The sequence below is a fragment of the Postia placenta genome, assembly GCF_002117355.1.
Source record: "Postia placenta MAD-698-R-SB12 unplaced genomic scaffold POSPLAscaffold_3, whole genome shotgun sequence".
Lineage (NCBI taxonomy): Eukaryota > Fungi > Basidiomycota > Agaricomycetes > Polyporales > Adustoporiaceae > Rhodonia > Rhodonia placenta.
Window position 1 is genome coordinate 263,884 of NW_020169834.1, and position 18,264 is coordinate 282,147.

General features: G+C 52.8%; 8 protein-coding genes across 8 annotated transcripts; 4 read left to right on the forward strand and 4 right to left on the reverse strand.

Annotated features, from left to right (window-relative positions):
• Window positions 1–108: 108 nt before the first annotated feature.
• On the reverse strand, window positions 109–605 carry POSPLADRAFT_1133660 (hypothetical protein; the record flags this gene model as incomplete). The annotated part of the gene is made up of 2 exons (XM_024484378.1): window positions 109–371; window positions 434–605. The coding sequence occupies 2 exons, from the start codon at window positions 603–605 to the stop codon at window positions 109–111; spliced, it is 435 nt and encodes a 144-aa protein (XP_024341446.1).
• Window positions 606–857: 252 nt separating this feature from the next.
• POSPLADRAFT_1134551 (hypothetical protein) lies at window positions 858–2,209 on the reverse strand (the record flags this gene model as incomplete). Its single annotated transcript, XM_024484490.1, has 6 exons — window positions 858–954; window positions 1,058–1,101; window positions 1,149–1,163; window positions 1,240–1,398; window positions 1,547–1,705; window positions 1,904–2,209. 6 exons carry the CDS (start codon window positions 2,207–2,209, stop codon window positions 858–860), a joined length of 780 nt encoding a protein of 259 aa, XP_024341447.1.
• A 2,891-nt stretch (window positions 2,210–5,100) lies between these two features.
• Window positions 5,101–5,371, forward strand: POSPLADRAFT_1134640 (hypothetical protein; the record flags this gene model as incomplete). The annotated part of the gene is made up of 2 exons (XM_024484505.1): window positions 5,101–5,223; window positions 5,279–5,371. Coding segments are annotated over 2 exons (216 nt in total), but the record flags the coding sequence as incomplete, so codon positions are not given.
• Window positions 5,372–6,974: 1,603 nt separating this feature from the next.
• On the forward strand, window positions 6,975–8,014 carry POSPLADRAFT_1053458 (hypothetical protein; the record flags this gene model as incomplete). The annotated part of the gene is made up of 7 exons (XM_024480410.1): window positions 6,975–7,058; window positions 7,116–7,294; window positions 7,344–7,492; window positions 7,566–7,648; window positions 7,709–7,811; window positions 7,869–7,883; window positions 7,932–8,014. 7 exons carry the CDS (start codon window positions 6,975–6,977, stop codon window positions 8,012–8,014), a joined length of 696 nt encoding a protein of 231 aa, XP_024341449.1.
• Window positions 8,015–8,602: 588 nt separating this feature from the next.
• POSPLADRAFT_1044146 (hypothetical protein) lies at window positions 8,603–11,010 on the reverse strand (the record flags this gene model as incomplete). Its single annotated transcript, XM_024478473.1, has 8 exons — window positions 8,603–8,917; window positions 9,103–9,194; window positions 9,330–9,435; window positions 9,490–9,528; window positions 9,584–10,096; window positions 10,152–10,546; window positions 10,606–10,677; window positions 10,737–11,010. 8 exons carry the CDS (start codon window positions 11,008–11,010, stop codon window positions 8,603–8,605), a joined length of 1,806 nt encoding a protein of 601 aa, XP_024341450.1.
• Window positions 11,011–12,232: 1,222 nt separating this feature from the next.
• On the forward strand, window positions 12,233–12,956 carry POSPLADRAFT_1134995 (hypothetical protein; the record flags this gene model as incomplete). The annotated part of the gene is made up of 3 exons (XM_024484532.1): window positions 12,233–12,472; window positions 12,535–12,726; window positions 12,783–12,956. 3 exons carry the CDS (start codon window positions 12,233–12,235, stop codon window positions 12,954–12,956), a joined length of 606 nt encoding a protein of 201 aa, XP_024341451.1.
• Window positions 12,957–14,083: 1,127 nt separating this feature from the next.
• Window positions 14,084–15,666, reverse strand: POSPLADRAFT_1038754 (hypothetical protein). Its single transcript, XM_024477438.1, is given in 7 exon segments — window positions 14,084–14,416; window positions 14,486–14,548; window positions 14,666–14,669; window positions 14,687–14,856; window positions 14,920–15,158; window positions 15,212–15,396; window positions 15,461–15,666. 6 exon segments carry the CDS (start codon window positions 15,336–15,338, stop codon window positions 14,354–14,356), a joined length of 666 nt encoding a protein of 221 aa, XP_024341452.1. The 5' UTR covers window positions 15,339–15,396; window positions 15,461–15,666; the 3' UTR covers window positions 14,084–14,353.
• Window positions 15,667–17,048: 1,382 nt separating this feature from the next.
• Window positions 17,049–18,213, forward strand: POSPLADRAFT_1038756 (hypothetical protein). The gene has a single exon (XM_024477439.1). The coding sequence runs from the start codon at window positions 17,247–17,249 to the stop codon at window positions 18,081–18,083; it is 837 nt and encodes a 278-aa protein (XP_024341453.1). The 5' UTR covers window positions 17,049–17,246; the 3' UTR covers window positions 18,084–18,213.
• Window positions 18,214–18,264: the final 51 nt, after the last annotated feature.

Below are 18,264 nucleotides of genomic sequence, written 5' to 3' on the forward strand. Positions count from 1 at the left end.
TCCACCATTCCGCCGCCCCTCGAGGAGAAGCCGCGCTACGCGACACGTAGCACAGAGGACAACGAGAAGTGACGGCGGAGGAAAGGCAGGAAGACGTTCGCCGTGTAGTCAATCTGCGGGCCATGTATGATGTACCGGGTTTGTGGCACCGCAGAAGGTGAGGTATGCGGGCTCGAGGGATGCGCCGGGCGAGGAATATGGAAGGCATGGCAACGCGACTTGCAGGGGCAGCGCGACCAAGCCGGCGGTTTGGGAGTCGGCAGTATAGTCTTCAGCGAGACAGATAGACCCTGGATGCAACTCGATACTTGTCGATCCTTTCTTGCAACCTACCATGTTACCTGAGCAAATATCCGCAATAAGATGTGGTCCTGTATACAGTCTTAAAATCAGTATGGCGTTGGTCACCTTATGGCCGCATGCAGGTACGCACCGGCGGCGTCCTGCGCTTTCAGACTACGCTGTTTGCCTTTGGGAGACAGCTTGTTGACATTGATAGGCCTACCAAGGAGAGCTGCGAGGGCGATTGAGTTGCGTAGAAGTTGACCGCCGCCTCCGAGCGTGCTGCCGTCAATGAGTAGTGGGGGACTAGTGGTGTTAGCCATTCCGAGCTGACGACTAGTGTCTATCCAAAGGCCCATAGTTTTGTGATCTTGCCACGTCGGCAGAAGACAGGCATGGCGCAGATGGGGCATAGTGGTCCGCGAGAGACGCAGAGGTTTAATTGACGTTTACCGCCATCAACACCCCAAGGCTAGAACTTGAACACGCTCACTTTGCAGAAATGGCAAGGGCGACTGAGGGCCCCAGCCTGATATCGACTGTCTAATGCCGGAACCCTTGCGAGAGCTTGACTATTATGTGGCAGTGGCGCTGGACGCCTCGCCATATCTCAGAACATGACCCAGTCTGTTGAGTGCAATGTGAAAGCGATCGACGTCGTACGCTCTAGAGCTCACAATGTCGGCATTGAAAGATACGAACGAAGTGATAATCAATGATATTCACTAGACTAGGAGCTCTGCACAAACACATCATCGAGGCTTATGCGACCTACCTGCTGCTTGTTGCAAACGACAACCGACGTTCGTTTTTGACTATCTATATAATATTTTAGAGTTATAAGCATGACGTCGCGCACGACTTACGGACTCATCCTGTGCCTGATACACTCTCGTAAAAACGAGAGCTGATCCGTGCGAGTGCTTCCTCACCCGTGGTGGGAGCGATGATTTCTACGACACGCTGATTGTCCCCGTTAAGACGTATTCGCGTCCAGTGCGTCCAGTTTGGTTTCGGCCAACGACCGGCAAGGCCGACTGCAAACAGCTCCATCGACGGAACACTTTCGGCGACGAGCCGGGACAACGCATGCAATCTCGCCGGCACCATCGCGATCTGCAATGAAGTCTCATCTATAGAACAGAACCTAGTGTCTACCTTGATTTTCAGAGAGGCGATATGAGCCGGACGAAAGAAACATAACATATTCTCCTGGGACATCTACATGTCAAAGATTGTTATTGTAAACACAGGTATAACATACCGTCCACTGAATGAGCGACACTTCTTCCAGATTTGCCAAGCGTAAACTCCGCAATGTCACTTCAAGAGCACGGAGCCTCGGTAAGTTGCCAAGTAACGTTTCCCAGAACGAGGGCTCGCACGTTCCTACGGTGAATGAGAGCCGGACGGGTGACAGCCTCTGTACCCTCGGCAGATACAGTTCACTAAGGGTTGAACTTAGGTCCAAACGGTGAACTTGGCACAGGGTCGGCCATGTGCTATAGTTGTCAATACACAAATGATCGAGAGTAGGCCACCATGTATGTTCTTTATCGGCTCGATAAGATGTGCCGCAGAAAGTCATGCGTAGCTCCCGTACATTCGGAAATGTACACACCAGTCCGGGGACATCTCGGTAGTAGCGGAGGTTAAGCCTTGTTATAGACGGTATGACGGGAATTCGGCTCCTTTGTGAGCCTGGTCTCCGTCCCTCCTCCTGAAAATTGGCCTCGCTGATCTTTAGTGTTTGAAGGTTGCTCAGGCGTGTTAGAACATCGAAAATGTCCATAGGGTCCAAATCACTCCGTGACATTCTGATGGAAAGCTTCCTGAGCTTGGGATTCACCTGGCCGAGCATTGAGAGTCCGTGATGGGTCAGCAAACCCTCCAACGACAGCTCGGACAGGCTGGAGAGAGACGCCATTCCGGATCCGATGCGAGGTTGTTGGTGTAATAGCTCTTCATCTTGCGGAAGATCGAGAGATCGTAGATTCGTTGTGTGCTCGAGAATATCCGCTATACAGGAGAACATATGCACACAGCTTATGCGGCAAGACGGCAGTATGAAGATTGAAACTTCGAGCGACCGGACCCACCGCAAGGAACGAGTAGGCACTTCCCGAAGCATATGCGCGTGGAAACGCAAGACTTGATCGCAGTGATGAAAGCTGACTACTGAAAGAACCTGGCGCATAGCGATGCTATAAATACCCCGTGCCGTGCGCGAAAGCTTCAAGGCATCATCTTGCGAGAGAAATGAGACAATATCGAGGAGAATATCGTCGTTGAGCGCTAAGAGGGAACGTCCGCTGGCCACTGTCGCCGGTTTCTTGTTTGCCCTAGGTTAGCCCTATGAGCCCGTTTCGCATGTTCACATCATGAGACGTAAACTCACCGACATCGAGATAGAGAAAGAGCCATACCCCAGGAGTGTATGACGGTCAACGCAAGAAGTCGCGTACTGTGGCGGAAACTTGAACCGTATGTGATTGTGAACAACCTGTGGCTGTAGCTGTCACGCCAAACGCCAGAAGTGGCGAATTGCGGCGTTTGCCGAACGCAATAACAACGTTGTTACGTCACGTAACAGAGTGACTCTTTGCAAAGGAACAGATGAATGTTCGAGGCAGGGTGCTATATAGTATACAATGTTGACAGTCAAGCGCATCCGTTCGCCCCACGTGTGCGTGCGCGCATGACGCCGCATTATCGCGTCGGGATCAGCGCGACGTTGTCGCGCCCCTGGCGTTCCTGACCCGCACTATATATCCGGACTCCTTTTCGTTTAGCCACGTACCGTAGATACTGGCGACTCACCGCATTACGATATGTTATATAGCATCTCTGTTTCGATGCGAGCCTCAGTTTATCTTACCTCACTGAAGCTCGTAAGTCCCTATATTTCCCTATGCACTGTACATGCGCTGATCCCCTGTAAAGTGACCGGTAGTCGCTAGGTACAGTAATAAAGAGTTGATCTTACCTCACTGAAGCCCTGACCGGTAGTCGCTTGATTCGACGTCGCTCGTACCTCGTTAAGATACAAGAGATTCTATATTCGAAGTTCTCGTCACAGATCCACCAAGGATACTACTACCTGCTTTTGTTTGAGCGTCGGGTCAGTCTTCACCTTCGGAAGTAAAGGCACGTATCGAGTCTTCTGGACCTGTAGGCCCTTGCTCCCAAAGTAGCGTCCGCTCTCAAAATTCCAACAGTCGTTCGTGCGAGGCCAAATCGCCAGAGGTGGCCAAGGTACGTGGCCGAGGCTGGGAGCCTTCTGCGCGATCATTATCCGATCCGCCTTCTCCAGGAGGGAATACGATCTAGTTCAAGGTCAAAATAGTCAAGGCAACGAGATACCAAGGCAAACACACCGTCGACAATCTCCCATGTTGTAAATTGTGATAAGGGCACCTCATTGTGCACTTGAAATACATTTCCAAGCGGCCGTAATCTGGAAATTTAGGACGGGGTCTATTAGTGCATATTACAACACGGTACATGTTGTCAAATTCGTCTGGGCTCGGGTGGCCAAATGCCAGGCGCACAAACAATTGATGACTGGCACAACACCATGTGAAACTGAGTGGTAGGAGGTCTGGCGTACCGAAAATGGGAGATTACAGCAACATAAAGGGGTTCATGGCATGGAATGCTGAAGAGTGAAGAAAAACCAAGAACATGAGCGGCACCTTTACAGTGCCGGCAGGGAGACGACGAACTTGGGCTCGCCGTCCCTCCTATGTCTCACACTAGGCCCGGATTTCTTCTAACCAACCAATCCAGAATGTAACACACTAACAGCCTTGACTACGTGTATTTTTGATCCGAACGTCGGTCTGATGAACGCATGATGACGGAACCTGTAGTCAATTAGTGAGGATCGGAGGATCCCCGCTTCTGAGCGATAAGTGCCATGGCTGCGTCACGACTCATAAATTGGAATGTGGTGGATGATGAAAACAAAGAAGAAATGAAACAGTTGACCTTCTCCACAGCTGACCCAGCCTCACTGAGAGACCAGTTCCGCGTGAATTCGCTCCGTTTACCGTGTGAATGTCCGATTTCACACGGCAAGGGTGTGAAAAGCGGATGAAACGCAGTCAACACCGTGAATGGATGAAATCCACCCGGCCCTCCTGACGGATGAATTTCACCAGAAAAGCGGCGGGTTTTCATCATGCAGAATGATGAAGGCAAACAATTGATACATTGCATCAATTCTGCTAATGGCTACTAATGTACAGATCATTTCTGCGCGAGCGTCCATCGACCGCGAACGCAAATGCGCTCTTCAACTCATTGCACCACATATACAATAGAGTGCCCATCCTCTGACCATCAAAAAGGGCGCTCTATTGTAGGCTGCCTAGGGGAGACAAACAAATTACCGGATTTAGGATGAAGGATGCTCCAACGGGTTGGTCAGCATAAGAGGTAACACGCAGCACCACACCTCTCTTGCAACCGGACTTGTCGACTCCCGTCACTCAACATCTCTCCTCATGTCATATCGACGACTCACGCTTACGGTGCAATGGACGTTGGACCTGGTAGCCATATGCACAGCAAGAAACATGCGAAGTGGAGTATGTTAGGGTCTCCGCATTTGTGAACATTGTCGAAGAGCAAAAAAAAGGTGCGGTGTCAGCGTTCAAAGCCAAGGTTCGGTGACTCGAAGGTACATCGTTTAGCGAACAAAGTTGCTCCACGGGTAACGAGTTCGACTTGCAGGTGGAGATGGGACTAGAGAGTGACAACTGACTGTTTGAGTCGATCCAGGTGAGTAGTGGGTTCCTTGCCGAACCTTGACCAGAACTCACAGTATCTCTGAGTGATCAACACAAATGCACTATTAACATCGTTGCTAATAGCTCTCACCTTAGTCTACCACGGTATCGACATGATAAGACAAATATCGGACACATCATGCTTCTGGTAAGCACACATCTCAATTGCAGGAAATGGCACTAATAATATGTCAGGCACACAGCCCTGTCTTGAACACTTTGTGCGCGATTGGGCAACTGAAGAGGATGAAGAGATCGAGCACGAGAGTGCTCGTAGGGAGGGGAAAGACTTGTGAGCTAGGCATCATGCGCGTGCGGTTTGAGATGGCAAGGATAGAGGCTTCGAGCTCGCGCATAAGATAGTGATTGAATGTTCGCATGACAGAACCCTGTAATATGCGTATTGATAGATGATATATATGTCTTCTGACCGATGTATCCTACCCTGGGCTCGAGTGCCGATCTACTCAGCTATTTGCTGGAAACATTTGTTTCTCACTACTGCTGAAATTCATCCGCTATGACGAGGGTTTTGCTCGTGTTCTTACTGGTGGAATTCATCCATCGCGATGGAGTTTTCACCCATTATCCGGGTGAATCCAGAAAATCCAGCGCCGGATGAATGGGGTGCACTTTGTTCGAAATTTCGGATGAATTTCACACTCTTATTTCGCACTCTCGCTGGATGAAAATGCCACTGTCCGGATGAAAACGCATGCGCTCTGCGTCTGAAAAGTACACGAATACCGTACATTTCACTGGATGGATTTCATCCAATATAGGTCTCTCAGTGGCGCCTGCATTTATCGAGGCTACCGGTCCAGATGGTAGGAGGAATTGCACATACTATACCGTAGTACCCGGGCAGTCGGCACACCCCAAGTCGGTCCCCTCGCCTGATTGGCCCAGGAGCCGAAATGGATGATCGGATTGCGAACATCCCGAGAGGTCCCTGCCGACTTAGGGGGTCTGCCGACCGCCCGGGTATCCTTGCAACTTTCTGTTTTTCGCCGACCATGACTGCTCTTCGTAGGATGCTTGACGCACGCTCCGTAGCGTAACACGTGTAGGACATTCGTGCCTAAAGGGCTCCACATGGGTCCTTTTGCAGACTAGCGCAATATAGGATATCAAAGTAGAAGACGACTTTGCAGTACTGACTCCGAACTGCATAAAGCGCCCATGAACAAATTGTTTAAGCGCCTGAACGGTATTGATTTACTTGCTACTAGTACCCACTCTGCTGAACTGCTCCCATCTGGCGCGTACTGACATGACACGGAAATTGATAACTTAAATGAAAAATACGACCTGTGTATGATGAGTCCTGTATACTGCTGAACATTTCAAGACCGACTACCAGCGCCGAGTGGCCCTGTTCTCCTAAAGCGGCGCCATTCGGTCTCGCCGTGATGGGTGCGAGCGGTGGCTGTCGAATAGCATTGGCATTTGTCGGGTTTCAGGGAAACAATGTCACTGGCTTTATACGCATGTCTCTGTCGCGCTTATGCACACGTATATATTTACAGCTTGCAGATTGGGGCAAACATCATCCTATCGCTCGCCGGGGCAAAATTCTCTGGCCCCTTGATTGGATATGTCAGCTAATGTTCAGCTTTACGCCGCGACCGTGTTGTCGGTAGTAGCATACGGTATAGTGCAACACTTGAGAAAGCGACGAAGTGCATCCTTCCCACCAGGTCCGCGGCCGTATCCTCTCATTGGCAATCTCCGCGATATACCTTCGAAAGCACCATGGAAGACATTCGCAAAGTGGTCAGAGCGATATGATTTGTGCCTCACTTTTATCTCGCACCATATGCTGACCGGGCTTGCTTAGGTGACATTGTCTATTTCCACACCTTGGGCAGAGAAGTTGTCGTTCTCAATTCCGCTACGATGGCTCACGAGCTATTGGACAAGAGGAGTGCGAAATACTCCCACCGGCCATTCTTCGCTATGGCCAGTGAAGTAATAGGCTGGGTGCGCATGCTTGCGCTTCTCATGACGGCAACGAGTACTCATATTTCAACAGAACAGAAGTGGGCCCTGCCGATCATGGACTACGGCGAGAAGTGGAAGCGGCACCGCAAATACCTTCAGCAATTCTTTCATAAACAGAACATACCCAAGTACTACAACATCGAACTCAAGGAAGCACACCACCTGTTCAATGACTTCCTGGACGATCCAGACAATTTCACGGCACACATCAAACGGTATGTTATACGCCACACGTTCGTACATAACGCTGAAATTGACCTCAAGGCTCGCGGGAGGTGTAACAATGGTGCTCACGTATGGGCACGAGGTTAAGTCATTGGAAGAACCCTTCATTCGCATCGCTGAGAAGGGTGTCTTGACCATCGAGGCCGTTAGCGCCGTCGGCGCGCACGTCGTTGACTTCGTGCCTTGGAGTATGTATCTCTTGCGCAGAATGCCTGAATTGTTTCCTGATCAGACACCTCCTTGATTGGTTCCCTGGGGCAGTGATCAAACGCCTTTCTCCCGGAACAAGGGAGGATCTGCATGACTTCATCTATAAGCCTTTCAACTACGTGAAGGAAAGGCTGGTGAGCAGGATGTCGTGCTCACGGAAGAACGCGCGTGTACTCAGGATGTGGGCCGATTAGACCCAAGGCACAGCGGTTCCATGCTATACCACCACTTTGCTTGAGGAGACAAAGGGTGATGACGACGAAGTTATAAGAGGCACTGCTGCGATCACTTATTCCGGTATGCCTTTTCATGACCACTTCTGCGACGACGGCTAAGTGCTGAACAAAACATTAGGGTGGCTTCGAAACGGTGCGTAGTGAACTGTGCCTGTAACCGGGTAATCTCACGTCCCATCAGACCATGTCGGCTTTGATGACCGCCATGATTGCCCTGGTGGCGGACCCAGCAATACAGATGCGTGCACAGGACGAGATGGATAGTGTGATTGGCAAGGATCGTCTGCCGACTTTTGAAGACCGTGCTCGGCTGCCCTACATGCACTCAATTATTACTGAAACGCTCCGTTATCTGTTTCATGCGTATCTTTATCGCCCTTGCTCACCTATCGTGTTTTATCATGGCTTAGTTGGGGTGCAACGACTCCCGTTGGCAAGTTGCGCCCGGAAAGTACACAAAACATCATTTGCTCACGTTCTTTCTGCTCAGGTGTGCCGCATCGGCTATCTCAGGATGACGAATATGACGGCTACTGTCTTCCTGCTAACTGCGTCGTTATCGCTAATACGTGGTATGAAATGATGTTGTCTCACAAGTCGCTCATAGTAGACATTTCTACAACAGGGCAATGCTGTACGACCCTCGAGTCTACCTTGAACCCCACAAATTTAATCCAGACCGGTTTTTTAATAAAGAAGGTGCTGTCATCCAGCCAGATCCCAGAGGACCTGCGTATGGATTCGGTAGACGGTACCTGGTGCTTCTATATACTATTACACTGTGTTCACTCTGGGCGTGCTAGCGTCTGTCCTCGCTGAAACCCACCTCTGGATCACCATTGCATCCATGTTCTACGCGTTCAAGATAACGCCTGCCGTGGATGGATCAGGGAAGGAGATACCGCTAGACCTCGAGTTTCCTGAGCATAGCATCAGGCAAGTACCTCCCCACAAGGTTGACAATGTCTTAAACAGTGTATTCGCAGGCATCCCAAGCCATTTAAGTGCATCATCAAACCAAGGCGGGCTAACTCGGCCAGTTTGATACGACAAGCGAAGGATCATTGAACAAGGCAAATACTCAAACACGCATAAGATGCGACTCGTTTGCGTGGGCCTATCTTCTGCGATATAGAGCATTTCGAACGTAGACTCCTCAGCATCTTGCTGGCTCCAAAATCATATCGTTTATCTCACACTCGCAACTGCGATCCTGATTGTCTCTGCACTCATCCCTTTGAGTTTCTAAGGCTGTTCGCGCACCGTTACTTATAGTCATGGACAGCGGCGGGACCAGCATATCTGACGCCAGACGTCTGGGGCAGTGAAGCCCCTTCAGTTATCCTACTCACAGACGCGGCACCACTTGCATGCCTGCCTTCCAGGAGATCATATGATGAGTATGTACTTAGGTTAAACGGAACAGAGATCAGTACACGGTGCACTGCATCCTCCGTAGTAGCGCATGGGTCATTGGTGAAAACGCATACAACATTGAGAAACCTCTTTCATCGTACGTACATACAATACACATGGGCTGCAACAGATCATTTGCGCGTGGCGCTGCTGATACGCTTACTGCGCAATTTCGGCGAGGAAGCAACCATAAGCGGGGCACAATCTCGACAGTACCACTTCTCATCGTCCGCTGGCGCTTCTGTCAGGCCGACACATCCAAGATGAAACTGAAAAAATGAGCCAATTAAATCGCTATGTGAACAGTAATGATCAACGCTCACCCATTGGAGGGTACAGTTCTCGTTGTCGCAGGCGACCATCTACGGATACAACAAAGATAAGTATTGGGCCGAATCGCGCAGTGGACCCACTTACCACCCCGAAGGATACCTGGTTGCAGAAACACCATCGCTCTTCGTTCGGGTCGATTGGGGGGTCATTCGCCGCAATCACTGCCGCGAGCGGCGGCACCGTCAGCTTGAGACCTGATCCTCCACTCGGCACTTCCATGTCCACGGGAACGAATTCGATGAGATCCAGTAGTTTCGGCACCTTCTTCTTCATCGTGATGCGCGGTGGACGGCGCCTCCTGCGCTGAGGACGCACAGGGGAACCATGTGTCGGCGCGGCTGCTTCCTCAGAGACTATTCCCAGCGTCGTCTCGCCCGTGTCCGCCGCCGCCGCCGCCGCCTCCTCAGGCGCTGCTGGCGCCTCCACAACGGGTTCTTCAGCCAAAGGCTCTGGCACGACGCGAGCACGGAGGCCTGAGGGTGCGACAACCTCCGGCAGCATGATGGACGCCGGGTACGCCCCAGGACGTAGGCCCAGAGAGATAGAGGTCTCCTGCTCCTTAATGGCGCGATCGAGATCGCGAATGTATCGGTCGATCTAGGGACGCTTCAATCAGAATTTGAGCAGGTGCTAGCGGACAGAGTGTACTCACCAAGTCATGCGCATACCGAGCGACATTGACCTTCTCATTCGCGGCGCGCTCGACTTCGTCGGCGAGTTGTCCAACCTGCACAAGCAGGCGTCTCGATGATCCCCGGCTCTGGGCAGGCTCAGGTTCGGAGTGGACGGAAGATGCAGCTCGCCCAGGACTAGCGTTCTCGGGTGCTTGTTCTGCGTGCCCATTCTCTCCTGGCTGCGCGTCAGGCAGCAACGTATGGTCCTCCCTCGCGAGAGAGCTATCTTCAGGGCCAGGCTGCGCGACGTTTGTCTTCTCTTCATCGTTCGATTCGACAGCCTGGGTGTCGGGAACGGAATTCACAATGCGTGCGAGCTCTTTTCGCATGATTGAGTATTGCCGTAGACCAGCCTGTAATTGTTCTTCGTGCCCTGAACCAATCCCGTATGGTTGGATGAACGTACTAGGCCCAAGCAAACATATCACGTACTATGCACTTGCTGATCCAACTCTTGCATCAGCGTGAAAGAACGGTGCAGCGACAACGGCAATTGCTCGAGAACTAGTAAAGAATAACATGTTTTAGCATGTCTTTAACGGCGAATGCGGCAGCAGGCTCACCAGCATACTGCTCCTCCCGAATGACATCCCATATCTCCTGTTCTTTCTGTATCCTCTCTGGGTCTGATATGACCTCGACCGCATCAACACACTCTTGCTCTGCCACGTCTGTCTTGTCCTGCTGATTGTCTATCTCTACGGAAAGAGGTTCTTGTTGCTCAGCGCTAGCATCAGCTGGTCCAGTTTCGAGAGATATTGACTGGACGGCCTCGTCCTGGCCCTCGTCCTGGAAGGCCTCCGTCCGGCGACGTTTACGAGACTTGCGATTTGACATGACAGAGCATAACAAAGGAGAGACTAGAGATTGCCTAGGTGGGTAGGGGGACCGTTCATGGCGACCGCACTGGCTACTCCGCCGCGGCGTTGGGCTGTGCAGTCCTGCTAGCTCCTCTGTCGTACATAATTCTCATTACCGCTTCCGTCTGCATAAACCTTCTCACTCTTACGCTTGTGACTGGCGTGAATGTTGGCTGCGACGAAGTTCCTCAGTACCGGATATAGACCTATGGACTGCCTGCGCAGAGGCACAACCACATCTCAACGTCAACAACGTCTCGTCTCGTCCTGCTGTCGTCCTCGAATGAAACTGGAGACGAAATATGTACCATGTGTTCTCATTCGTGAAACTAGACAGAGCACTCGCATAACTACGAGCATCTAGCAAGTGAGTGATTCACTGCCCTCCTTTTGATTCATAGCGTTGTCCGAGTACGAACCTCCTCTGTTGTACTCTCTTCTGAACAACAAATCACATTATTCTGGGTACGAGGGCGTTCTATGTTGTCTGTCAAGCGCGCCCTGCTGCTTGCTGCCACTCCAGCGAGCATGCATCCCTCATGGCTGCACCTGAAACATTGTTTGACTAACCAGTGCATCAGCATGCGGATCACAGCAGTTCACTTTGCTTGTGGCTTTTGAGTAGCCTTCGTCATCCATGTACCGATTGCTGTGTCCGCATGGCGATGCAATTGGGTTTTGATGCGCTGATTGCACGCCGGCAGTGCGTCATAAGACATTCTGGTTCAGTCTGCGTCTGTCGCTAAAGTGTAATGATCTAACCAAAGGTAAGGCAATAGTCGTGGCTAGAACCCAAGGACGTAGTTGCAGATGTCGGACGATCAAGTTGACGAAAGTCTGAGTTGCGAAAGATTGCATGCAACACGCAGTTGCAATGCCTGGGATGATGCCCGGTCTGCGGAAATGTTTTTGCCACGAAATGCGGTCATAGAACGCCGTGGTTTCGACTTACAGCGGTGAGTGTTCGCCAATTGCTATGCTGGCGAAGATCTGCACGACTCTATCCCGGCCTTGGTAGGCCTATACCAAGCTCATCGGCTCCGTAAATACAGCCCGCAAATCACTCTGTGAAGACGAGTCTGCAGCATATAAATACGGGTGTTTACATTTCAAAACCGCACCCCGACTTCCTCTACCTTACTCTTCGAGGTACATTGATCATTCCTCCTATAAATCTCTTCACATCCATTTCGATCAACATGTTCGCTTTTGCCATCGCTTCCGCTGTCCTCGCTGCAACAGCCAGCGCCCTCCCTACCTTGTCGGCGCGCCAGAACCCCTGCAACGCTCTCGGCGCGGGCTCGACAGATTCCCTGTCGTATAACTTCACTATTGCGGCTATCGACATGGACGCTCCGGATAACAGTACCGGTGCCCCTCTCGCCCTGACTACTGGTCCCCCGGGAACGAGTGGCGAAGCAAGTACCTGGTGGATATCGGTGAGCCATAGAACCGTAACCTCCTTCGCCCGTGGATCGTTGATATATTTTTCGTCCTCCAGACCATCTCGGCGAGCTACCAGAGCGACTTTCCGACCTTCAGCCTCGTTGGAGGCGCGCTGATCCCGAACCCTGGCCCTCACGAACAAGGGCTCGCCGTGTACGACAACGCGGTCAACCCCGGCTCGGAGCTTGAGTTCACGGTGACCCTGCCCTCGAGCGGGCTGTCCAACGATGCCACCTACTGCGCTGTGGTGCGTACTTCTCGCCTTGCACACATGGAGATTGCTCACGCGGGGTCTTCCGTCAGTCGGACGCCAATGGGTATGCCACTATCGCCGTCAACGAACGCACAGACAAATTTGCGCTCTGTGAGGCGACAGGCAGCGCATATATTGTGGTATACGAACCCTCGACAACCAATGACGGGCTGTACCAAGCAGATACTTGTGCGCCTAAGCGGCTGCGTGCTGTGCGGGTGTAGACTTCTTGGACATTTGCGCATGGACAATATAGCAGACTCTCGCACTTTGTGGACGCTCGGAGAATTGGACTCTTAACTTCCCTTCGTAGTATTGGTCATGATAGCCACTCTCCTAATGAATTGCTGATGATTGTAATTTTTACGTCGTTTAGTTAGGACTTTCAATGGTTACGTCAATCATTATGCATTATGGCGGGTAGTACGTCCTCTAGCCGAAGTCAATACATTGAATGACATGCACCGACACTGCTCGCATAGGGCCGGGTTCCTCAGCAGATAACTCGGAAGCCAGAATCTATCGTCTATTCCTCCGAATGTGGTATGCCACCCGCACGTCCTACTAGCCAAGATCACCGGCATACAGGCATATGGCCTCATATCATTTCACATTGGCATTAGATTAAGAGAGAGATGCCCCGAACTCAGTCATAAGGCCTTGAGAGAGTCGCACACGTCGCGGCTATAGATGCGGTCAGACGCAGAAAGCTCTTGCCGAATGCGCTCCTTGCCAGATAATGCGAGGGACAAAGCAGTGCGCCTCGTCGCGGAGACATTGCTGCTATGGCTATGACGTACTAAGGCCAATTACGGCTTCAGGTGGCGGGCAGCCTGGAGACACCGACAGCAGAAGAACGTCCAGTGGGACATCAGAATCCCGGATTACCAAGCTTGCACTCGGAGACATCGACGAGTGCGTGTCGGTAAGTGCTGTTTCTGTCTCGGGCTGGGCCGGTGTGCCCCACTCGTAACTCGCTGACAAGAACAGGAGCTACATCGGCAGCTGTCTCGATGTTCTGTCACCTGTACTTGGTCCCACCCAGCTTGTCTTAAGGTGTCCTGTCAAGTTGTCACGCATGTGTCCCGTCAGAATCTAAGTTGACGTTGTGATGTCAGAGATGAGACCTTCAGGATCCAGGGGCGGTTCGACAAGATGTGGCGGATGATTGATGGTGGCCCAGATGCCTTGCCTTGCCAAGGCGCTTGGACGTCGCGCGTGTCATCAGTACTTCAGTCGCTACGCAGGTGCGCCAAGCCCCCGGCCAACGAGCCACAGAAGAAACGGAAACCACGTACCGGCTACCTTCGACTCCGAGACGCCCCCATGCCAACATCACACCACGATATGTATCCTCCTGGGTTCTTCGCCGACCCAAATGTGAATGCCATTGCACGCAAAGAAAGACAAAAGAAGTAGAAAAATACACGAGTTGTCGATAGAGTAGTAGCACACACCAAGAGGAACAAAACCGACCATCTGGGCCGCGGACGAGGCGAGAGAAGGGCGCGCCGAGGGATAACGGAGAACGATGCGACAGTAGGAGTACAGTGGCGGGACACCCCAGAGGAAAGCGCGGCAGCGAGATGAGACATTGGTGAGCGTCCGGATGCGCATGCGTCTAAACAAAGCCACGGCCACCACGCTTGGCGTCGATCTTTCTGAACCGCTCCTTTTCCTGCCTCTGTGGGAGGGGGACCACGTGACACGCGTGAGCGAACATGGATGCGCGGGGTGCGGACGACAGACCCACCGTCTTGATGACACAGAGCGACGCCAGGAACAAGCTGATGACAACCGCCATGAAGCCGTATACCTGTGGAAAACGCACGCTCGATAAGGTCGCCATACCTACGCAAACGAGGGAAGATTCTCACGAGACTGCGGGGAGAGACAGAGAAACAGGCGGCAGTCAGCACGGATCCGGCGGCATGAGCCGTGTGGGAACACGTACGTGAAGACTTGATTGAGCATAGGCTCAGCGTAGCCCGTGATCGGGCCCACACAGGCGTTGGCGGTGGTGACTGTTGCGTTGTAGAGCCCAGCGACGAAGGCCGGGCTGGAACAGAACCCGCCGATAGCAACGGTCGTGTCGTTGGGCTCGAAGTAGCCGCAGCATTGGAACTGGGGTAAACGACCGGGTCAGAATCATCGGCATGCCGACGCATGTGTGGCCTGGCCACTCACCAGGTCCTGCACCGCGATCTTTGTTGCGTTGGACTGCACCTCCCATATGGCGAGGTAGTTGTCCTGGATGTGCAGCGTGTAGAACCAGAGCGAAGTCCCCACTACCAGGATTGCTATTGAGTCGACCACGATCGCCCAGTTAAGGACGACAAAACCGGTGGTAGAACGGGAGGGCGAGAGGAGCGCGCCGATGGAGATGAGCCAAGACAAAAGGAGGATGACACCCATGATGAGCCCGGCTGTCAAGTAAAGCATGAGCATGACCGAGCCCAACGAGCCTGAATCGACGCACCGGTGAGGTGCTGGGCGTCCATCGTCAGGTTGATGAGGAGATTGGGTTGCCGCCAGATGACAGAGAAGGCAATGGACGCGATGGCAGCTGCGAGCAGGAGCAAGTCGCAGAAGCCCCAGAAGCCCATGATGTACTTGATTTGGCGAGACATGTTGGAGGTCAACTATGGGGTGATGATTTGGAAGCTACAGGTCGATGGCGATGGCTGAGTAGAATCAAAGCTGCTAATTCAATATCACCAGTACTCACGTTGTGTGTGTTGGTTGCGGATGACAATATCGGGGCGACTCGAGGAGAAAGAGGGAATGTAGGAACTATGAAGGCTCTTCCGGAGAGAATGGACGCAACAGAGGAGGCTGTAGCACCAGGCAACACACTGACGCAGCAGTGACAAAAGAAGTTGAACAGGAAAAGACGTTCAACGTCTGAAAGACGAAAGGGTCAGACGAAGAAACCGAAGAAGAAAGGAGGAACGAAAGGTAGGGAGCCGGCTAACGCACCTGGGGGGGATATAGGGATGCAGTACAAGCGGGGTGATGGCGGCAAGCAGCTCTCCGAAACGGCAGTGATGAACTCTCTGACAGCCGTCGCCATGGCCACATGTCTTCGTATTTCTGCTCTCAATTTGTCTTCTGCAGCTTTCTGGACCGTTCCAAGGCCGCCGCGTCGTCGCTATTGTCCTGCTGCCACAGGCGACCAACAATCCCTGTCCGCCACAGCGAAGGTCTGCTTTTTCAGACTGTCCACATTAATGTCCTGGCCGCGGCCGATGCCATCTCGGCTGCCGTCATGATGGTGGCTGTTCGACGTCAGTGCTCACGAGAGGACAGCGCCAAGGAACACATCAATGATGTCCTCGAAAATCGTCGCAATCGAGTATCAATCTGACTTTACGATCAAGGCCGCGAGCGAGGTACCCGCAATTGGTATGTCGTCCGGGATGCACAACGCGTCGTCCTCGTGGTCCAAGTATGTACGAGTGTCTTGCGGCCGGGAGCGATGTTTGCTTGCGAGGGCGGTGCATCCTCGGCGAGGGAGGCTGCCGCTGTCAGCGGCTGATGTGGGGTGTTCCCTCTCGCAACGATCCATCTGTTCGTCGACTGTCGTTGTCTATACCACGCTATATTTGACATGAGTCGCTCTGCCGCTCGTTCAATCTATGTATACCTTCTCGCTGTCTCTATTTACGGACATTACGCGGCAACGCCTGCCATGACTCGAGCGCATAGCGCTCGACGCTCGGGGGCTGTGACTTCAGGCTCAAACAGATTGTCATGGTTTGAACTCATCCTCATTCACTGCGACGTCGGACGGCCAGGACAACATCGAGATATCCTTGGCGAAGATTACGAGAGCCTTGCCGCTATCACAGCTCTGGCCAGTTCTCAGCTGAAGATGAACTCTTAAGGTTTCCCCGAGATCTGCTGTGCATGTCATACTTCTGGGTATCATACCTTTGAATAGTTGATGACTTCTCCTGACACTCTAGACAAGCTTTGACTATACCAGAAGTGGACAAGTGTGCTTGATTTGTCTACAAACATCACTACTAACTAGGTGTCCCCATAAAGCGCGTCGCGGCAAGCAAGCTACACCGGCGTAGATGATGGCCGCGGCGATCACGAATAAATGCTCTGCAAACGCCGAGGCTGAGTGTAAGAGCAAGTAGATCGCGTGCGTACATGGTCAAATCACTACTCAACCGAATTTCATCCAGAAGATCACCGGATATCTGACACAGCACTGACACGCCGTGTGCTGATGCGCAGAGAGAGGTCTCGGGCCAGCGGTCGTAGCTCCCTTCGCGGAGAGAATAATCGAAATATATTGCTTTCCTCACTTGCAACTCTGCTGGATTTGTTGGCTTCAATAGTCGCACCTATCACAACCTCTTCCTTTGATCCTTCTCCGATTCCATGGTGACCTCTCGACGTAATGATTACTGCCAGAATACCTGCGCGACATCCTGACCAATGAGATCACTGCACGTGACTCAGGATGTCATACAGGAGCGGTGACGGCCAGCTCAAGCGCAATGGCGACGGACACTTCATCGTTCACCGGCGGGTCTCTCCTGCTCGCATGGCAGCTCAAGGGTAAACGCGTACTCATTGTCGGCGGCGGCGACGTCGCATCGGGCCGCATCGAGTCCGTTCTGGTCGCCGACGCTCTCGTCACGCTCATCGCGCCGCGCGACGGACTTCACCCCCTTACCAAGCGCTTCATCGAGTCGTCGGACCGCATCACGTACCACGACCGCACGTTTGCAGGCCCGGAGGATCTCGTCGACGTGGACATGGTCCTGACGGCCATCGACGACGTGGAGACATCGCGGACGATCTGCGCCATGGCGCGCGCCCTCAAGGTCCCCATCAACGTCGCGGACATCCCGCCGTCGTGCGACTTCTACTTCGGCTCGCAGATTCGCAGCGGGCCGCTGCAGATCATGATCTCGACGAACGGCCAGAGCCCGAAGCTCGCGAACATCATCCGGCGGCGCATCGAGAACAGCCTCCCGGAGCACGCGGGCGAGGCGATCGAGAAGGTCGGGCAGCTGCGGAACAAGCTGCGGGAGCGCGCGCCGGGCGTGGGCGGGGAGCTGGGCAAGCGGCGCATGCGGTGGATGGTGGACGTGTGCACGGCGTGGGAGATGGAGGACCTGGCGGCGCTGGACGGCGAGATGATGGCGAAGCTCCTCGACGACGGCTGGGAGTACAACCGGGTGCCCAAGGTCCAGGAGGTCGGCGGGCGACCGCGGCAGTCGACAAAGACTGCTCTGCAGAAGATATCCGGCCTGTTGTTGTCCTCCGCCGCTGGAGTCATCGTAGGAGCTGCTTGCACCGCACTCGTCTTTCTGAAGAGGCGTGCATAGGTCGACCGGCCTTGGACAAAACAAGCAGGAGGGGCGTATTAGAGCAAAGAAAAGCCCCCGCACATCATTTATATCACCATCTCATCAATCAACGGAAGGACCTCTAGAGCATGGACTCATATTTTCATGTTTTTCTGCGTGCTCCCATCGGCTCCGAACATGTACTCAAAGTGTTAGGCAG

Bases quoted from the DNA above. Each gene is read 5' to 3' on its own strand.
- POSPLADRAFT_1038754 (XM_024477438.1), bottom strand. From the start codon at position 15,338: ATGGGCTTCTGGGGCTTCTGCGACTTGCTCCTGCTCGCAGCTGCCATC. The intron at 15,159-15,211 runs GTGCGTCGATTC...TTTACTTGACAG, and splicing joins GGACGCCCAGCACCTCACCG to CCGGGCTCATCATGGGTGTC. The intron at 14,417-14,485 runs GTGGGTCTGTCG...CCCCTCCCACAG, and splicing joins CGCTCTGTGTCATCAAGACG to AGGCAGGAAAAGGAGCGGTT.
- POSPLADRAFT_1038756 (XM_024477439.1), top strand. From the start codon at position 17,247: ATGGCGACGGACACTTCATCGTTCACCGGCGGGTCTCTCCTGCTCGCA.